This window comes from Pseudochaenichthys georgianus, unplaced genomic scaffold, assembly GCF_902827115.2.
Source record: "Pseudochaenichthys georgianus unplaced genomic scaffold, fPseGeo1.2 scaffold_474_arrow_ctg1, whole genome shotgun sequence".
Classification (NCBI taxonomy): domain Eukaryota; kingdom Metazoa; phylum Chordata; class Actinopteri; order Perciformes; family Channichthyidae; genus Pseudochaenichthys; species Pseudochaenichthys georgianus.
Genome location: NW_027263038.1, coordinates 158,771 through 172,316, shown reverse-complemented (window position 1 = coordinate 172,316; position 13,546 = coordinate 158,771). Strand labels below are relative to the sequence as shown.

The window sequence follows — 13,546 nt, the reverse complement described above, 5'->3', positions numbered from 1 at the left end:
TCCAATACTACAGACAAACTAGCCAATGCTCATGCTAGTGCTAATCGGGAACCCTATAATGGACAAAGATATTCACTCTCTTTTAACTCCGGTGTGTTCTCCACCACTGCAACAGCTGACTCTGCCTGCTATTGATCACCAGGACCTTTACAGTGGGGCTTTAACAGCTGATGGTTTGGCATGTTCATAAATTCAATGTTTTGGGCCTAAAGAGGCTAACAAGCTCATAAGAGTTTAGAACATTGTTATTTAAAGTAGTGGTGTTATGCTTCTGGATAGGGCGAAGGGAGGTAGAATCAACGCTAAGCTAAAGGCGATAAATGGCCAGGCCCTCCCATTTGACATTCCTGCCCTCCCCCAATAAACACGTTTTTTATTATTTATAAAAATTAAAAATATATATATTTTAATATTTTAAATTATAAATAAACTGTGAACTGTAATGCTAGGATGTACATGTATGTGATGTCAGATAGTAATATAAGAGTAATAAATGAAAAACAGGTATGAAATACTATATGACAGTAAAAAAAGAATACAGTTTAAAAGGGGAGTGTTTTGTAAAATATCCATAAAGAAAAAGTAAATCTGCTTCCAGTTCTGTTTCATCTGGGTGTTGAGAGATGTATCCATAGATCTCTTAATATTGCTCTCAAAGTGCACCAGATTGATGCTTTTAACTTCAATATTAAAATAAAAATCTCCCTGGACCCCCCTAGAGGAGGTGAGGATCCCCCTAGAAGAGGTCCACCCCCCACTTATAAAAATAGCACTTTACCCCTGCTTACACCTATATGCTGTAAGCTGATTATCGAGCCTTCCTTGTAACAGTCGCGGGTACACTGTGTGTGTGCGTGTGGGGAGTGTTGCAGTAGAACATTCCACTGTAACGCCCGGTACCTTAATGGGAAACCCTAAATGTTTGAGCACCCTCTATGAAACGTCAAGCTACCCCACAGCACCCCCAAAAGAAAATCTTGTGACGGTTTTGTGTGCCCTCCCATGAAAATCATATGCCCTCTCTGTAGATTTGTTCTGGTACAGTCACTTATTAGAAACCCCTGCTCTTTGGGTATTACTACTTACTGACATATTTGATGTTGTACAACAAAGCGTGAAAATCTCTTATGCTTAACCACAGGTCGTATTTCAGGTATCTAACCACAAACACATTCAAACAATTGTTGATTTTGAGACCAGGGAACAAAAGCGATAAAAAGCAAGCAAGTTTTAAGACTAATTCCTGCACCACTCTATTGTATGTAGTATACAGTCTACATAAACATCCACAAAACTGGAGGTCCCATGACACTCATAATCTAACCTGTCTCCCTCTCTCTCATACAGGTTTCAGACAACCCGCTGGATTCCCAGAGCAACGGCTTGTACCGCTCCCAGCTGTCCCTCAGACACACCGAGTACATGATGAGGTCCAGCGACTCAGGGGCCTTTTCTATTGAACATTACAGCTGATGGACAGGAGCAGCTCTCTATAAAAATGTTACCTCCTCAGGGCCTTCTTTACATAAAAGAGTAAATGTCAAAAGAAATTCAGGGGAACCTTGAACTGTTGTTATTTTAATGTTAAATTCTTCAAACAGATTCGAACTATACAGTCAAATAAATGAAATTAAAAAGCTTTGCATGTTTCATGCTCTCTTTGCTTTTTTTGCATCTTACATTGAATGCATCATGAAGGCCTTTGTAACATGAAAACAGGAATAAACAACACAGCTGGCACGAGTTGTTTCACTTGCTTGTCCTTCTTTCAAATATATGTCGTGGTTTATATTCTAATAAATGTGCTCTGCTTCGTAAAGGAGCTTGAGTGTGGTTTGATGAAAGCACCATTTATGTCTTCGAGGTAAACAAGTTGGATGAAGCCACAGCAGGGATGGAGAGCATGCCATTCTTAATGTGTGTGTAATGTAAGAGTCGGCGAGGGCTGATAATTTGATAATTTATACTCAGACCTACTAATTGACCTAACCGAAGTTATTGAGTCTATGTAAGTTTACTGCTTGGCTCAGATCCGCCAACGTCAGCAAGATCTCATCTCACCTCTTAACTCCCCGAAGAACCAGGTTCAATTAACTGCTGTTTCAATTCAGACAACTCTCTTAAATCTGTTTAAGCGATCCCGAAGGATTTTGATATCAGTAAACGAGGTGTGTTCCTACCTAAGTGTGAGTATGGCAGGGTGCAATCTTACCTTTGAAGCAGGAGAGGAGAGCGCAGATGTCTTTTAAGTTGTCCCAATCCAAAAGGTGGGATCAGTTTATTTGAAGAAAAATAGGTCCAAACTAATACAGGGTTTTTACCTTCTCATTATCATTATACTAAACCTATCATTCTGTGATCATGTTCTAATATGAAACTTTGATTCACAGTTTTAAATGTATTACCATAATTTGTAACTTCAACTGACAATTCAGTTGTGATATTTAAAATCTCCTGATATAATTTAGAGGCATTTCCTCATAAAAAGACTAGTGATAATAAAAAGCACATTCAACTTTTCATTCACCAAATCAATTCACATCAATTCCATACCTTTTTTCCGACAAAAGAGGCTGTGAGTGAGACCTAGTATTACAAAGTTCACCCAGCAACTTTACACCAGTGGGAGAGGCAGAACTGCTCTTTCTTTTCAACATAACTTAAGTTACACATGATTTCTTCCAAGTGGTTTGGCTTATTAAAAACATCTTGCATTATGATACAGGAATTTGCTGGCTTTGTGTTTACAGAAGTACCTGACTATGCCGGACTTTTGTGCAGCCTACGGATGCTCCAATTGCCACTGTCTGCAAACAAGAACCTGTGGGATCACCAGATATGTTTATGTTTGCTCAGTCTAATAGAAAGAATACCAAAGCTGAGGTGTGCCATGTGTCACCGTGTGTCTTATTGGTTTTGTGTTATACTGTATTTTATTGTGTGCAGCTGGTCCTTATCTCCAAGACACATTTAAAACAAATAACCTTGAACCTTGAAGCCCCATCTCTCCCCACCTGCTCCTGCTTCCTACATCCCCTCCACACCACACCAAGTTGTTCTTCTTAATAATAATAATAATACATTTATGTTGGGGGGCCGCCTTTCCTAACACCCAAGGACACCTTACAGGGGCATAGGGGCAATATAGGGAACAATTTAAACAGTGGATTGTGTGATATATCAGCTGGGGTGAGACAAGACAAACCATAAATGGACTACAGAAGGACACAAAAGGACACATGGTACAGTTTATATTATTCTTGGTCTTGTTTCGATAACATATTTCAAAGGTTCTGGATTTGTTTACAAATCTAGAAACTAAATACAAAACTAGGATGATATGAAGATCTCATGTCAAAAATAATTGTGATAAATGAGACAGAACTGGCCTGTCTGTGAGCACATTTTATGTTGGTTTGGTTCTTCTGATAAAGGTGTGAATATCTAAATAATATACCAACATATGCTATTGTCATTAGTTGTGTCCCTGTTCTTCAAGCTAAGGCATTGCTAAATTAACAACTCTTGGCTTACAGAGTGGTAACATGAGACCGATTTTTATATATAAAATATAAATGTATTTTAATTTTATAATTTATTTTAAATATTAACAAAATAATAAAATAAATGGAAATATATACACCGGCAAATATTTAACATAAATACCTTGTTTGTGTGTGTATAGCTATTGCTTTATCTGATTAATGTTATTTTCATATGAAAGTCCATGATTATAAGTATGCAGTATCATAACTACATCTTTGATGTTTATAAAAAAATAAACCGTTTGAAAATTGGTTGAAAATTGAGCAAGCTATGGTTATTTAAATAGTAAACCATAATGTTATGAATGAGAGAACTCCCTGTAGCAAGATGGCGGCCAAGTGGCAACGTCGGTCTCCATTGGCCAGCAGCGCGGGTGAGTCATCTAGTGTTTATATATATCTATGGTCAGTACCAGGGCTGAAGTCGAATAGTCCATTTAGCTTAGGAACCTTCCTAAAGGAGTGAAATGACCCGGAAGTCCCTCAGTGGCAGCCATGATAAGTGCCGTTCGAATTCTCTAGAATGATGAGAATGATAGGAAAGGAGGTTTCAAACTTCCTTTATAACCTCCTTTAGCTTAGGAACCACTGGACCTCCCTAACCGACAGGAGAAGCGAAAATGCTGCCCCACAATGCCTTGCAGCCGCAGCATTTGCCGTCACTCAACAGTCGGCCGTTCACGGAAACAACCGATTATGACGGAGAAATTATATCATGAAAGTTACGGTGCTTATTAAGCATTTTAAAACATAGGTGGTAAGTTGCCAAAGTGCTTTGTTTTGAACGTTCATCAGTATTATAATCAAAAAGAGAAATATGAACGTTAGTTTTCACTGAAATTATCAAATAAAGTCAACATTTCAGTCTTTACTGAGCTGTGTGGGGTTTGTTCAACTTTTAAAATATGTTTGAATGGTGATATACACAGTGATAGATGTTAAGGACTAATCTAATGTTTATAATAAATACATCTGTATTGATTTTAAGATCTTTAGTTCATACAATCATACGTATTGGGATAATTTGTATTAATGTGGACCGGAGGGAGAGGGTGACGAGCATAAGTTTCACTTTCCTTTTTTATTTCAATTCCAACTTTGGTGATGAAGAATATGTTTCTCTGTTGTCCACGTTCATAAAGCAAAGCAGCAGCATCAGAGCACGGTGCAGAGTCTCTAGATGAGTTTACAGTAGTCCCTCGTTCTTATTAAACATCCATGTTGTAGTCCGCTGTATAGAAAACTGTGGTTTCCATAGTTTCCCCACAGCAGCAGACGCACACAATGACGTCCGCTGGCGCATCATAAACACGTCGGATAGTGAAAGTGCATTCGGATTCTCTAAAGTACCACAGTCTCTTCTCCTAAGTCCTTTTGAATTCTTCTATCTACTATACCTTAACCCTGTGACGTTTCACTCAGAGATCAAGGAATAGACGATAGGGTTAGAACTTAGGAGCTGATTTTTAAACTATTCGACTGCAGCCCAGGGCCCTTTCTCATTTCATCAAACCCCCCTCCTCGACTCCTCGGTCCTCTGGTAGTGACCCAAAAATGAATTTCAGCGCGCCATGTTGAAGGACATCTCATTTCTCTAAATGCACTTCGAGGACCGAGGATCGAGCGTCGAGGAGGCTCTCTGGAGAAGCTATAACCGAGGATACACTGATGGGTCCTCCACGGCTCTTTCGTGGATGCATTTCCGGGAACAGAGATGTGACGCACGGCCGGACTTATCTCAGCCAATGACAGCTCTGCATGCATCCCCTGGATATTATTTTATTAACTGCTTTCATCGCGACGCGATGTTTACAGTGAGAACAGCTGTGAGGTCCGTGCAGAAAGCAGAGCAGTGTGTATAATATATATCACTCAGTATAACAGGCCAACTCTTTTTATTTGCTTTAGTTTAGTAAATATCTACAAAGAGTCGATATTTTAAAAATGTCTAAAACCATTTAGTGCTTCACATAATAAAATACACAACGGCTGTAGCCTGTTTTAGGAACTGTGTGTGTGTGTGTGTGTGTGTGTGTGTGTGTGTGTGTGTGTGTGTGTGTGTGTGTGTGTGTGTGTGTGTGTGTGTGTGTGTGTGTGTGTGTGTGTGTGTGGTACAGTGTGTAGGTGTGTGTGGTACAGTGTGTAGGTGTGTGTGGTACAGTCAGTGTGTAGGTGTGTAGGTGTGTGTGTTGTACAGTGTGTGGATGCAGCGGACAGACAGGTCTCAGATGGTTTGGTGTCGTCTGCTTACTTTTAATACTTGTAAATAAAACTTTTGGCCAGTAATTTATTTCCTCATTGTAGCGACCAGAGAGAGAGGGGGGGGGGGGGGGGGGGTGGGGATATATCCAGTACGTTATTATGAGAGTGCTCTGTTTGATTCTGAAATTGTATATATAAATATATATGTGTGTGTGTGTGTGTGTGTGTGTGTGTGTGTGTGTGTGTGTGTGTGTGTGTGTGTGTGTGTGTGTGTGTGTGTGTGTGTGTGTGTGTGTGTGTGTGTGTGTGTGTGTGTGTGTGTGTGTGTGTGTGTGTGTGTGTGTGTGTGTGTGTGTGTGTGTCCGCATCTGTAGCCTGTTATTGTCTCATTATACCGCACTGTGAATGAATCAAAGTAAATATAGAAGTGGTCATGAACACATCTGTCCATCAGACAGAGGGCTGCTGTGCCTCCTGCCATCATTAATGGACGTCTCTTTAAGATGACCGCTCAGAGGAGAGGAGTTCTCATTTCTCTAACCGCCTGCTGCTTCCCCTCCTCTCTCCTCGGTTCCCCTCCTCGGGTCCCCTCCTCGGCTCCTCCGCTCGCATCTCCTGTGGGCGGGACTAAGTATCGAGGATAGGAGTCGAGGAGGGGAGTTCGAGAAATGAGAAAGGGCCCAGATGTGTTCGGGCTACCAGATATGTTCGGGTGTATTTCCGTCGCAACCGTCATCCGTCATTTCCGTCTACTCACCTCCCTCTGCTCCCAGCGCTCTGCTGCCACACACCGGCGTGTGTGCACATAAATAATGTTTCTAATTATTTACAATTAAAAAATATATATATTCTGCGTTACATTAGCCAACACTTTTATAAGGCCACTAGATTAGATCATTACGAAATGTGTAGATAGAATACATATCTTTCAGGTTGTTATTTTGTTTCATGTTTTATTTACCTTTTAGTATTTGTATATAGTATCTGAACTTTGGAGAGGAGTTGGGAGACATACGACACATCAAATCACATCTACATATCAAGACAAAGCGAATGGAAGTACTCCCATACTCCTAGTGTGAAAAGCGTGTTTGTGAAAACGTGTGCAAAGTCTCCAAAAATCCTAAAGATAAGCTCATATTTGAATTCCCCATAAAAAAAACAATCATTCAGTAAAAACAAGGCCCCACTGATCATCTACTCTCTGAGACAATTCCAGGGATGTCTAGCTTGAGTTTCTACCACCAGGGAAAGTGGAGTATTTTATTAAATATCTGAACTTTGGAGAGGAGTTGGGGGACACACGCCACATCAAATCACATCTACAGATCAAGACGAAGCGAATGGAAGTACTCCTAGCGTGTGGAAATGTTTGTGAAAAACGTGTGCAAAGTCTCTGAAAACGGAGCAGTGGCTGTGATGCTAGCTTTGCGGATAGCGGTTAGTTGTTGTTGTTTGAAGTTGTTGCTATGGAAACAACATGACGGAGAAAAAATTAATATCTTCTACATATAATAATGAACAAAGTAAAGAATGAAGTGTAGGCTATGCCTGTTTGAAGTTGTTGCTATGGAAACAACATGACGGAGAAAAAGTATAATCTTCTACATATAATAACAGACAAAGTAAAAAATGAAGTGTCGGCTATGTTTAAATGTTCGGAATTTGACCATCATGGCCCTCTTGAGTTGCCGTAAAATATGACGGATATGACGTATGACGGATGCGTACCTACACCGTAATACTGTAAAAAGTACAACCAACCGATTGGTTGTACTTTTTACAGTATTACGGCTTCCACAGATGAAATTTTTTTATGGATTTGTTGTCAAAGCACTTAAGATATTCATTGCTATCGGGATGTTAAGAGCATTCCATGGAATATAACAAAAAGTGTATCTCGAGCCGGTTTCTGAAACTTACCTACCCCACTTTTAACTAAAACATGCCTTTGTGAACATGTATTTATAAATCTACACGTGTTAATTTGATTTTCCAAGATTACATTAGATTTTTATTTTGAAGATGTACAAATCTAAATCGAAATCAAACTAACAACACATGTGTCAATTCATGTATCCATTCACTTACGAAATCGGTTTAAACTTAAGTGTGATTTGTAATTTCAGGGACTGTGGTAAAAACCAAGGCACTTATTGCTTTAAGAATGGAAAAGGATGACCTGTTCTGCAAAAAACGCAATGCTGCCAAAGAAGCATGGGAGTGAGTTATGCACTCAATTCATATTTTGTGCAATGAAAGTAATGAATGTGCACTGTGGGTCATTGCCTTAACACCAATATATATTGTTTACATATTCTATGATAACAGGTCAATCATTAAGGAACTGGGCCTTGGGCAACATGTGTCTCACAAACAAGCCTCCAAGAAATGGGAGAACCTAAAAAAGAAATACTGTACAAGGTAAATGGTGTATTGTTATTGTAAAACATGTTTGTTTTTGAAAAAGCTGAACAAAGATTTCTAACATGCATTTGTTTGCAATAGGAACTTAAAAGGCCAAGGACTGGAACAGGGACTGATCAGGGGGAAGAAACCCCTGCAACGTGGCCCTTCTTCATGGCCATGGATGAGGCCATAGGTGCAAGGCCTTCAATTAGTCCTCCTGTCCTTGTTGCCTCAGCCTTGGCAAACCCCACACTCCTCTTTGATCCGGAGGCTGCTTCCTGCTCTTCTTCCTTCCCCCCCTCAAATGTGGCTGATGATCCAGACCCCTCACCACCCTCATCACTGTCTGAGGCTGGAACCACCCAGCAGCCCCCCCCCCCAAAAAAAGAAAAGGTGCTATGGGAGTGCTGGAGTGCCTAGAACGCGAGGCAGAAAAAGAGGACGAACACCACAGAGAAATAATGCAGCACTCAGATACATTTCTAACCCTGTTCGAAAAAATGGTCGACAAAATGTGATTTATTTCCCCCCCCCACCATTGGCCATTTCTATGTTGATTATTGATGTTACTTAAAAGACTTGTTTGTGTTCGCTTGTATTATTTATTTGGAAGACAATAAACCTAATTTAACATACTGTCCTTCATGTCTTCAATATTGTATGGGATATAGTAAATACAGGTAGACGGGTGATGAAGGTGACATTGCGTTTGCTTGATTGTTAGATGGCTACATTCTTCTGTGTGGGTTTCATAATGTAGAAGGAAAAGTTGTGCACAAAGTAATGGTGTGCACGGAACTAAAGTGTTTTTTCCAAAGTCTGAAGATTAACCCTGAATATCAACATTTTAAATAAAGATATGTCTCTGTGCGTTAGGTATAAGGCATTAAAATATACATGCCATTTACGGTCTTAATTGCTCATGTCAAACCATTTGCAGAGTTTCACTCAAAAACAAAAGTGATTGTTTTAGAAGACCTGTGTTCATGTTCTGAACCTTTGCTCTGTGCTCGTGATTGAATGATCCAAGAGGTAAGGACATTTGTCTCCAATTTGGGATTATGCAGAAAGACAATTCAGGAAAACCAAGTTTGAAATCAACGGTGCACAGGTTTATTTTATTTCACCTCTTTTCTCTAAAGTGAGAAGTGGAGCTCACTAAAACAAACAAAATTAAATCAGGTATGTGTGCACATCATTTCAAAAACACAAGTTAACAGACAACCACGTTTTGCCAAAAAAAAACAAAGTTCATTCGATGTAATCGTGCTCTCTCAGGTGTGGTGCCATTTGGACAGGAGCAGAGAGTTGTGCAGCAATCCTGTCCCTTAGGTGGTGTCCAGGACTTTCCTGTCCACATGCTGCGGCAGGGGGAGGACTCTGGTCCCCATCTTCAGGGGGGAAGGCTTCAGCATCCTCAAGGACATCGTTCATGTCTATGCACAGATTGTGCAGAAATGCACAACATGCAATGATGTCAGGGGCAAAGCTTGGACTGACCTCCAGCGCTTTGAAAAGGGTGGCCCTCCAGCGAGCCTTCATCCTTCCAAATGCTCTTTCCACCACAGACCGAGCCCTGGCATGATGCCTGTTGAATCTGGCCTGCACCTGGCCGCGAGCGACCTTGTAGGGTGTGAGTAATCCCACTGGTTTTTCCAGGCAGGGATAACCACCGTCCCCAAGGAGGAACCAACCAGCTGGGGGAAACGGTGCCTGGCAGAAGATGGGGCTGTTTCGCAGAACTCTGGCATCATGAACGGAGCCTGGATAGCCGATCAAGACATCCAGGAATCTCCCAGTTGAGTCACAGATGGCCTGCATCTGGATGGAAGGAAACAGCTTGTAATTGATGTACTCCTTGTGGTACACGTTTCCTGGAGGTTTGATGCGAATATGGCATCCATCAATCGCACCAGCAGCACGGTGAAATGCAGGACTCTTTGCAAGCTGACAGAAGCCATCTGCAATCTCTGGCAGCTCATCTGCGGTTGGCAGGGAAATGAGGGTCTTCAGGTTGGCCTTTATCTTCCCGGTGACGTGTTTGATGATCCTGTGGACCGTCGATTTGGGAATCCCGAATGCTGAACCCACCACAGAGAGCGATAGTCCATGGGCCAAGCTGTAGAGGAGAACAAGCACCTCGATGTCTTGTCCCCATCCGTGGTCCTTTGGGGAGGAAAGCATCTGCACTAAATACACCACACTAGATCGCTTAACTCTAAAGTCCTTCTTTAGACAGGCTTCAGGGTTGGCATACACGGCGAGAATTGGGGCAGTAGCATTGAGCTGCATGTAAAGACCTTTGCCCCCCTGTAAAACACAAACACAGTATTGTTCAACACACACACACACACACACACACACACACACACACACACACACACACACACACACACACACACACACACACACACACACACACACACACACACACACACACACACACACACACACACACACACACAATTCTGAGAGCAAGTCAAATTAACCTTTCCTTTTTTATTCTATAAACTACTGACAACATTTCTCTGTGTTGGAATTCTACAGACACTATACAGATATACACGTATAGCAAAGGAAAGAATAAATGAATGTATATCACAATATATCTAAATATCTATTTGTATTACACATACAAAGTTCATAAGCTACTATATAAGAAATAAAGTGAAGATAATTATTGTATTAGCAATATTGAAATGTTTACCTGCTACTGGCACATCGCTAAAATGCGCCTCAACCTTCTGCGCCTTCTGTTGGATCTTCCCATTGCACCCGCTAACAGGCGACGGATAGCAACGCAGGTCAATGCAGCCGACAGATGTGGGTTGAGAGAGGGGAGGCCGTCCCAAAGCTTGCTAATGCTGAACCGGATTCACTAAGACTAACGGCCCGTCCACACAGCGGCGTGCGCTGACGCTTGCCGGCGGGCGTGTCTCAAACTCGACCAACAACCAATCACATGAATCTCCCGCCCCTGACACACAAGCAGCGGTTTAATTGGCTAGAGCTTGTACTGGCATATGATTCGATTGGCTGACGCCTCGCCGAGGCGTCAAAAGTTGAACATTGCTCAACTTTTGCAGCGAGCCACGCCAGCTACGCTCAACGTCGCTTCCCACGATGCATTTCGACTAAAAGTGACATCACCCCATTCAAAGTGAATGGGGAAGCGTCAACGCACGCCGCTGTGTGGACGGGCCGTTAATGGAGGGAACTTCATTCAGCTGTGAGTGTGCCTACAGACGGAGTTCACTCCGTCACGGAGGGGGAGGGTCGAGGGAGTGGTTTGGGATTGGGCCTTAGTGGGAGAATGCTCACAGGGTAAGGTAGTACCCATAGAGTCCAGTAGAGGGCGGAGCCTGTGAGAGATATAACTATGTTCCCAGAGATTGACGACACTGTATCCAAACCTTCTAATTTAGTTTTAAGCTCACCTCTTTCTGGACTTTGCCCCTTTCTAGTCACCCATACACGATTTCTGAATTTAAACAGAAAAAGTGTGATAGTTAGATATGACCTGACCTTTGCCCTAGGTAGCTTTTCCATACATAGGAATATATTCAGCCTTGTCAAATTGATTGGAATGTCCCAATTTGTTTTACAGTTTTTATACTCCACTCTGTGGCTGCTCTAACGCCTGATACTTCTATGGTAAAGACCAGATAGGGGTGATTCCCTTTATCCTGCAAGAGTGACAAAACTTTCTCATTTTTAAAGTGAGTTGCATTATCCATTCTTATTCTCTCAGTTTTAGGAAAAATACTGATAAGTTCCGCCATTTCAGCAGACACTGTGTTCCAGTTGCTCTGGTCAGAGGATAGACATGTGTATGACTCCCTCCATTATCAAAGGTCACAAGGAAATACTTGTTCCCACTGGGAGTGCGGGTCAGAAAAGGACCTGCTATGCCAGCACTAAAACTGATTAGTGGTTCTTCCTCTATTATTTTAAGATGCTCAGGATGAACTTTCTTGAACCCATCCACCTCTACACATTGAAGACATATTGACCGTGTGTGTTGTAAGTGCAATCGCAGTTTCGGTATGAGGATTTTATTGTTGAGATAATATTTTCTCATCCGAAATAGGCCCACATGGCCTAAACTGCCGTGTAATTCACACAAACCTGAGGAGCTTCTTCAGGGGGTACGTGAATGCTTCCACACTTTTTCCATATACTAGGAAATATGGCAGTCAGGTGGTTAACTCGTCCCCTGCTTTGAGCAAGCACATTAACTTCTCTATTACCCTGATAGTCTAATTCGATCTTATCTGTATGGCTAGGAACATGATTCCACTCTAGGTACATGCCCGCCCTTAACTCTGCAATAAGACCCTCACTAGATGGGCGTGTCAGCGCTTCACCTTTCACATTTATGAACTGCCTTTGTTCCCAATTATTAAGCTCTTCTTTACCCGCTTTGTAACAATAATCAGTAACAATACGGATGTGTGTTATTTTACCTTTTTTAGCAAAAAGAGGTCCCTCAACAATGGCATTTGCCTCAGCAGTTTGTGCTGTACCTGGTATTGCACCCTTTTGCTTGCAAAGTACTTCACCTGAATTCGTTTTCATTATAAAGGCCAAAGTGGCTGCTTGGTCACCTTTTCGCAAACTCCCCTCTGTAAACAGTGTTATCTTTGGAGCAGCGGTTTTCTGTAAAGGTTTCATTGTTTCCCTTGTGTGGCATACTTCCTGAAGTCCTCTACACTCCACATCTGGATCAGACATCATAATCTTCCATTTTCCCCATCTACTCATCATTGCTTTTGCTCCATGAACAGTTGGTTTAGTAGCTTCAGATATTGAAGAATAAGGAGTGTATATGCACATTTTGGTACCTTGAGACATTTCCCTCAGGACTGGATTAAATCTGAATGCAAGTGCAAGATGCTTCTCTTCAGGTGAGCATTTTTCCTCTGTTCCTGATCAAGTCATGGACATGAACAGCACAGATTGTTTATCACCCTGGTTTCTTATCTCCACACCTCCTCCTAAATCATTCGTGGCTAGATGAACTTCCCAAGCTTTCTCCATATCTCGCATTGTTAGTTTCTGAGAATGGGTCACAACATACTCTTTTGTTATTTGATATTGATCTTTTTGTTCTGGTGTTAAGATAATTCTTTTGAACCTCCCTCTTTTCTTAACAACTGGAGCTATGGCTATTTGAAATCTGACTTGGTTAAGAGTTGATTTATTCATTGGTGAGAGCAAAACTCTTCCCCTTGTACTGGGGTGGGGGTGGGTGGCCTGCTTTGGGAGAGTTCCTTACAGTCTCCAGATCTTCCTCTCTGTGCTGAGGCCATAACACTTTTAATGGGTCGCTCTGTGGTCTCTTCAGATTGTCTTCCTCTCCAGAAGTCACACCTGTCTCTGACCCCATG

The 13,546-nt window shown here is 41.7% G+C and overlaps 2 protein-coding genes across 2 annotated transcripts in view; one reads left to right on the top strand and one right to left on the bottom strand.

Annotated features, from left to right (window-relative positions):
* Positions 1-1,473, top strand: part of p2rx4a (purinergic receptor P2X, ligand-gated ion channel, 4a) — a 38,732-nt gene extending 37,259 nt beyond the window's left edge. The window contains exon 12 of the mRNA XM_034078729.1: positions 1,348-1,473. Coding sequence (XP_033934620.1) covers positions 1,348-1,473 — 126 coding nt within the window. The remainder of the gene's footprint in view (positions 1-1,347) is intronic.
* Positions 1,474-10,090: 8,617 nt separating this feature from the next.
* LOC117442781 (zinc finger protein 263) overlaps positions 10,091-13,546 on the bottom strand; it is a 39,564-nt gene continuing 36,108 nt past the window's right edge. The window contains exon 9 of the mRNA XM_034078730.2: positions 10,091-10,322. Coding sequence (XP_033934621.1) covers positions 10,178-10,322 — 145 coding nt within the window. The 3' untranslated portion in view covers positions 10,091-10,177. The remainder of the gene's footprint in view (positions 10,323-13,546) is intronic.